Source organism: Sinohyriopsis cumingii, chromosome 5 (assembly GCF_028554795.1).
Source record: "Sinohyriopsis cumingii isolate HCF-2022 chromosome 5, ASM2855479v2, whole genome shotgun sequence".
Classification (NCBI taxonomy): Eukaryota; Metazoa; Mollusca; class Bivalvia; order Unionida; family Unionidae; genus Sinohyriopsis; species Sinohyriopsis cumingii.
In genome coordinates this window covers 148947762-148955686 of record NC_142965.1, presented here as the reverse complement: position 1 = coordinate 148955686, position 7925 = coordinate 148947762, and the positions used below count along the sequence as shown (strand labels likewise).

The 7925-nt window shown below is 31.4% G+C and overlaps 1 protein-coding gene across 1 annotated transcript; it reads right to left on the bottom strand.

The window, feature by feature from the left end:
• Window positions 1–1319: 1319 nt before the first annotated feature.
• Window positions 1320–7190, bottom strand: LOC149800437 (uncharacterized). The gene is made up of 6 exons (XM_089957247.1): window positions 7060–7190; window positions 6766–6889; window positions 5107–5252; window positions 4431–4560; window positions 2619–2740; window positions 1320–1526 (listed from the first exon to the last, which is right to left on the bottom strand). Exons 1-6 carry the CDS (start codon window positions 7091–7093, stop codon window positions 1441–1443), a joined length of 642 nt encoding a protein of 213 aa, XP_089813373.1. The 5' UTR covers window positions 7094–7190; the 3' UTR covers window positions 1320–1440.
• Between the last annotated feature and the right edge of the window lie 735 nt (window positions 7191–7925).

Genomic DNA, 7925 nt, shown 5'->3' with positions numbered 1-7925 from the left:
CGTTGATGCATGTGCTCGTCTTGTACCAACAGTAGACTGTTTTACTACTGTCGTATGCATTAAGACTTTCAGTACACATGAAATCAAAATTGATTTTGCATATTTTATATCGACAATGAAAAATTGTTGAATTCGTTTTTGATGCTGAAAACTGTTTCATTTATTACCTTTGTCATGTACACAATAGTTATTCATTAACGATCACAAATGACAAAACTGTGTGGGAATTCAAATATGTGACGCTTTGTCTATAACAGATCCAATTTTTGATAGCCAGTAAAATGTGCACAAATTTATAAAATTAAAATTATATCCCAAGCATAACTGGCATAGCTCTTGCACGCAATAAATTAACTTTTAGCTTGTTTGTCTTTGAGCTGTGATAAACAAAACACGTATGAATACGAGTAATTACTTTTCGATTTTTCCCCATCTACTACTGTTTCATAAAATAATTGTCTCATCAATGATATATATATATATATATATATATATATATATATATATATATATATATATATATATATATATATATATATATATATATATATATATATATATATGTGTGTATGTGTGTGTGTGTGTGTGTGTGTGTGTGTGTGTGTGTGTGTTAATGTGGTGTTAAGGCTTCTGTATTGTGTTTTCATGTTAGATCTGCTAGATGTAGGTTTTCCATTGATTATGGTAATGATGACATTCCAATGACATGTTTTTTATTCATAAAACGAGCATATCATTGTATTAATCTGAGATTATTTTGATTTTATTTACTCTTTTTAAAAAGTTACATTAATAATAAGTATGATTAAAATGTATTCTAATAATTGTTGTATTTTCAAATTTTGAAGTAATATCTGTTCTTGCTTGCAACAGTCTTGGTTGGGGTCTTTCCTTTCATGACAGACTTGGGACTTGGACTCGTAAGAGAATTCAAGTGATTGCCTAATATATTCAAAAATATTTTTATTCTCAACATAAATATTATTCAGTATTATTATTATTATTATTATTATTATTACTTTTTATTATATATATATATATATATATATATATATATATATATATATATATATATATATATATATATACATACATACATACATACATACATACATATGCCTGTGTGCTACTTGATAGTGAATTGTTTTGGAAATTCAAGTCAAATCTAACCTTTCTTTTCTTGCCAATGGACTAATATGTTATGGATGAAAATTGAGGTTCATTTGCACATACCAAATGATTGTGGACTGAAAATTTCTAAACCGCATTGAAATTATACATAGTCATCAGTAATATGAAGACGGTAATTTGCTTGCAGATTTATTTCTGTAAAAGGTATAAATGATGCTAATGAATCGTTTTTCACACTTCAACAACAGATTTCTACTTAACAGCAAGCGTGTTAATTTATTTCAATGCCAGTTGGGGTCACAAGTTCAGTTATGATCCAACTGTTACCAAAACTAGTACACCAAGCACAGTTAGAAGAAACGTCGGGGCCGTGTTACGTCTGGTGGAACCATTTCCTGAAATGGACAATATTGACAGACCTGTACAGAGAGACCTGCGCAAAAATGAACATGATATATAAACCTGTGCAGAAAAAGATGTAGTTCTAGTCAATTTAGCTCCATAAATGTGATTCCATATGCATAAGCTAAATGTCCCCGCTCGAAATTAATTAATTTCAGTTTATTCATCTTTATGGATAGAAACAAGAAATATCATGATCAATTATTTACTGTCCTCTTTGTCCGAAAGAAAAACCTTTCCGGCAGAAATCTAACGAGATTTCTCTTTTCGATAAGATTCAATATGTTCGCAATTTGCAAAGACACTTTAAAATATATGTTGAATTTATGAAAGCAATACGTTCTCCTGTATAAATGAAAAATGAGTAAAATAGTACATTTTAATACGCTATACCAATTTGATTTAAAACGATTGTCAAGTCCATATCTACTTTCAATCATCGCGTAACAAAAATGGAGTGATTGGTTTACTTAACTGTGTGAAAATTTGTTTAGAAAGACTCACATTTGATACTGGATTATAAAGAGTTCTTTTCATTTTATTTGTCACGTGGAAACTATACGTCCATGTGTTGCAAATAATACCAATCAATCAATCAAACAATCAATCAAAAAATCAATCAATCTGTAATAGTCTTTGTTTTATGTAAGCTTTACAGCCTACGGACAATTGTCGACCCTTGAAACCGTACACGAAAATACAAGTATATGACCACATTAAGTAAGCAATTGTCGAAATAATCCAAATCATTCTGTATGAATAAGTATGCATAGCTTAACAACGTTTATGTATATATTAATATACAAGTATGTAAAAGGGATGACATGTATAATAGCTACATGCACGAAAAGCTCTTTCAATATATTTCCCAACATTGTTTAATTCATATGTATCTAAAAACTAATTATACTAACTGAAATATAATTGGTTTTTGCAAAAGGTATTTTTACATATAATCTTAATTTATCATACGGTCTGCACGAAAGATTTAATTAGGACATGTGAAGACATTTTGTACAGATCCTTTTGATATAAATATAACGACCATTTAACATGTCTTTGTGTATCTGATCGAAATCACTTACCGCTGTCCTCGCATGCAAAGAGGGTGTGCACTGCGTCATGCCACGATCTGAAGTCATCGACATGTGTTGGACAGTCATCTCTAACACGCTCTAATCCACATTTGTAAGTTACGTCAAAGGTCCTGTATAATTATAATTGAACTAAAAGCAACTTGAAAAATTATTAGAAACATCAATTGATGTGATGCTAGCATCCTTGCATAGATATTACAGCGTGCTTGAGACACCCCTTTCAAACAATGACGCTTTTTACTACTCGAAAATGTAAGTTGCAAAATAAAACAGTTAAAGATAACTCTTTCTCAAACGTTATTGAAAAAATACAATTTATAATGATAGAAAGACATAGTCAATACTGCACATTGCTATACATACATGTACGTCAATTTTTAATAAATTAAGGACGAAACATACTACCTCCAATTTACTTTAAAGAGGTGATAATTCTTACTCGTGATAGCATCTAAGCTCACTGATTAACCTGACATAAAATGGTTTCACCTTCAGTATCCAAGATTTGAAGCCTAAATATTTGTACAAACAAAAACGATCTTGTCTTGGAGGGGAGAAAACCCACACAAAAACAAACACTTCTAACATATTCAAATACCTGGAAGCAGCGTCAATATATTTAATGTGAGAACATGCTAATTAACAAATTAGCTTTGTTTAATTTGGCAGTATACTTTTAAAATATACATTCACGCCTTAATTTTGGCTTTTATATCAACTTAATTATACCAATCCTTTATTAAATCCAAAGGTCAAGTTATAATTAAGCTTTGTATACTGAATCATCATTGACCCTTGTAGTCAGTGAAATATATTGTACTGACATAGTTTTCAATTTGTAGGTAGGTATGCATGTCTGCTTCCATGTATGTATGTATGTATGTATGTATGTACGTATGTACGTTCGTACTTATGTACGAATGCATGTATTTTTAATAATATATAGTCATAACTAAGTAAACGAAAGAAGCGAAACCAACAAGTTTTGTAAAACTTAACAATTTAATTACCAAAGCTATATAATGAAACTTTAAGAGGAACTTACAGTGTTATGAATTAAATCCCAAATAATCCAAAAATAAGTTCCACACAAGTCCAAAAGACTCGAACGATTCGAATTAATTTCAGATCCCTGAATGTATTGATCTGAAAACAGTCCAGTCATAATGGCATAGTCCTGAACTCCTTTAAATAATTTCACTGTAGTCCGAGAATAGCATTTTTGTCCAGTGAGCTATTTGTACTTCTAACGAATAATCTAAGAAAATGGTTACTCTCAAACATTATCTAATCACAAGATTGAATGCGTCAGTAGACTGGTGTTACAAAAAAAACCATTGGAAACAAGAATGAAATAATGGTTCAGGTCAACTATTTATATACAAACATACGGGTTGAAAACGCAGCTTGCTCGTCCTCACCGCGTGACATTTTGCAAATGACCCAGACAATGGGAAATAACTAAATTATTCTAAGAACCTACCTGAACGACCGATCCAATGGGAAATAACCGCAAACTTGTAAACAGGTTTTATTATTAGAAACTTGGCCACATCTATATATAGCTTGTATGCACTCTTAATGTCTTGAAATAGAATCTACATCCGTGCACAAAATATAGCTATAGATAATCACTACATACAGTCACGAACTAACATTACAAACAATATAGAGATAAATAACAGTATGTACAAACACAGCAATATTCCTATTGCTATGTTGCACGTTCGCTCTAAAATTATATCATTGCTTAAAAATGTCAAGTTTTGCATAGTTATGTAAGTGAAGAGTCCAAACTACCTGCAAAGTATGGTGGCAGTAGACAAATTTGCATCTGCAAAGACGGAATCCGATTTTATGCAAGCTCGAATTGACGACATAGAATTTTGTACGGCTCGGCTAAAACATTCAACTGAGCCTTGTCCCATATCTAAATTCAGAAGAAAAAAAAAGAGATTGTAGTTTGTCTCAGTATTTAAATTCTGAAAATATTATCAACAGCATTTTAACCTATTTATATATATGCGTGTGTTTGATGCGGTATGGGCGTCTGTAACAATATTTGAAATTAAACGCCGTGCTTCGGAATATGGTTGCAGTGGTATCCACTAAATCATGAGTACGTTTCCAGCTTAATAGCCAGTAAAAGAAACAGAACTGACACAGATTAATGGCATTTCAATCGAATATTTAACTCCAATACTAACTTTACATAAAATGAGTATTGCTTCAAAGGGTCATGTTTCTAGGAGGTAATATCTCATTACTTTTAGATTGTGATTAATAAGTTTGACACAAATATATTCACACGACGTAACATAAGGGCACTGTGTTTGTTTAGACCTGGTCGTACATAGTTTTGTAGAATTTTAAAGAAAGTATTTGAAACGTTTTTGCCCTAAAACAGACATCTTTAAAGACAAAGAGGAGCAAGAAAACCATGAGCTATAAATAGGAAGATGTATAAAAATCATACTAGCAAATATGTTGCAGACTTTGTGTAACCCTTCGACTGTAATTCTGTTCAACAAAGAAAGTTCCTCCTTTCCCGTGAATGTCAAACTCGACGAGCACTTGTTCATTTCATTTTTGAAGCAAGCAAAGGCCGTCGTTGTTGATTCACTGAAAATATTCAAAAGTAGTGGAAAAAGAATTAATCGTACTTTTCATCAGTATTAATTAAATTAGCATTATTTTCGACCCAAAAGCTAGGTTTGATAAGATAGTAAACTATGATGAACCCTTTTACATTTACATAACATATACAGTAAGCGTGTTCTGAAATACCAAGAGATTCGTCCCCTACATTACGTTTCTGTTAGCTTAGTTTATAATTCGGTAGTTTACGTTGTACAAGTCATGGCTGTTAATTTTCATAAGTCAATAAAACCATTTCTGTGCGATAGACTTTATAGTTTTGTTTAACATACGGAATGGCTAAATATGGTCAAAATTCAAAATGTAAAATCGATTAATTAGTTTGAATGAAACTGAGCAATGATGAGCAAAATTGGTCAATAGGATCAAAAATGTGCAAACATGTGTGATTCATTTTGTTTACACGAAACTATTTCACTAAGAGTTTTTAATTTTTCAATATTTTTCTACATATACATGAAGCGATCAGAAATGAACAGCTGAACTATATTGTAATCATTCTAAATATGACTTAACATCCTTTTTGTTATTACATATTAGCCGTGAGGTTTGCTAATTTTACTCTAGCTTCCTTCATGCTATTACATTTTAGCCGTGAGGTGTAATAATTCTACTCAAGCTTCCTTTATGTTATTACATGTTAGCCGTGAGGTGTAATAATTTTACTCAAGCTTCCTTTTTGTTATTACATATTAGCCGTGAGGTTTGCTAATTTTACTCTAGCTTCCTTCATGCTATTAGATTTTAGCCGTGAGGTGTAATAATTCTACTCAAGCTTCCTTTATGTTATTACATATTAGACGTGAGATGTAATAATTTTACTCAAGCTTCCTTTATGTTATTACATATTAGCCGTGAGATTTAATAATTTTACTTAGCATCCTTCATGTTGTTACATATTAACCGTGAGGTTTGATAGAATTACATAATGTATAGCAATTTGATTAAACAGATTTCAGAAATAAGACCAAAAAAATAGGACATATGTAGTAGCTTTCAGTTAAGGTAACCTATAAATATATCAATATCCAATTTGTATTACAAACGAGATACGTCTGTAATATTTAAATTTTTATGCAAGAAGACGTGGTTATATCTTAAACCCAAATTTTGGGTAAGTTCCAGTTAAACTAGAACAACTTTCAATTTCTATTATCTGGATATAAAACAGAAACATTAAATTGAAATTTTACGACATTATTGCGAACCTTGGAAACTGAAAACCGGAAATATTATGCCACTTGCTTCTTAACATTTGTCAATTGCAGTTGGTGGGATTTTAGTAATTCAACAATGTCTGCCACAACATGCAATTACTAACACTAATAACCACCAATCACAGAATAAAGTATTTTAGTTTGTATTGCGTTTTGATTTGAGGATGATCCTTTATGCAGATTTATTGAGTTGTAGCACAAGTACATGCAGCTAATCTTTGGGAATGTACTCCTAAGTCTAAAACACTGTCCGTTCCTACCTACAAAGGTTGGAAATACCCTGAATTCCATTATTGTTCGTCACGCTTCCAAAGGCACCTTTAGTCTGGTTCAGGCATTGTTCTATCTTGGACTCGTTGCATTGACCAGACACCAAGGCAACACCTAATAGGAAAATAAAATTTGGTTTCATTTAAACATACTTTACGACCATATTAAAAGAGGAATGATTTGGACAACAAGTTCTTCGAACTTTATCCATCCTTTAACTATATTGCAAAGATTACATTGTAAAGCATATCATAAAGAAACAATATATAAAAATTATACGTCACCAATAATAAATACAATGAAGCTTATAACTTCCATGTCTGCAAACTTGTTCCTGTCCCGCTCGAATACCTAGCTGACCTATCGGAAAATGCACTGACCTTGGTTTTATAACAGGCGAGCTGTCCCTTTCCTGAAAATTGCATGCTCTAGTTTTAGATCAGCTTACAGTATTTCACAGCACAGTCATGCACAGGTATTAAAACTTGTATATAGACTTTTTCATCATATATTTTGGAAAATTCCTATAATTTGACAGATTTCAGTCAAAAATAAATATTAATTTGTCTAACAAGACGCACGATACAGTCAATAATAAATATTAATTTGTCTAACAAGACACACGATACAGTCAATAATAAATATTAATTTGTCTAACAAGACGCATGATACAGTCAATAATAAATATTAATTTGTCTAACAAAACGCACGATACAGTCAATAAAACGCTAATTATGGACACAATAAATGAAATTTGTTTAAAACATTTATAAAATCCCCAGTAAGATCATTTATTTGATGTTACTACACTATTTGATCATTTATTCGATGTTACTACACTATTTGATCATTTATTCGATGTTACTACACTATTTGATCATTTATTCGATGTAGCTACACTATTTGATAATTTGATGTTACTACACTATTTCATAATTTATTTGATGTAAGTAGTGAATGGGGATACCCTAGCGACAATGGGACTTTAATGTTAAAATAGGGGTGTTATACCCTGGCGACAATGGAAAATTTAACATTAGAGAAAAAAGTTTGTACCCTGGCGACAATGGGAATTTAACATGAGGAATAAATCGTGGGACTGTTGAGCAACAAGGGGAATTTAACATGGGGAATATATTTTGGGACTGTT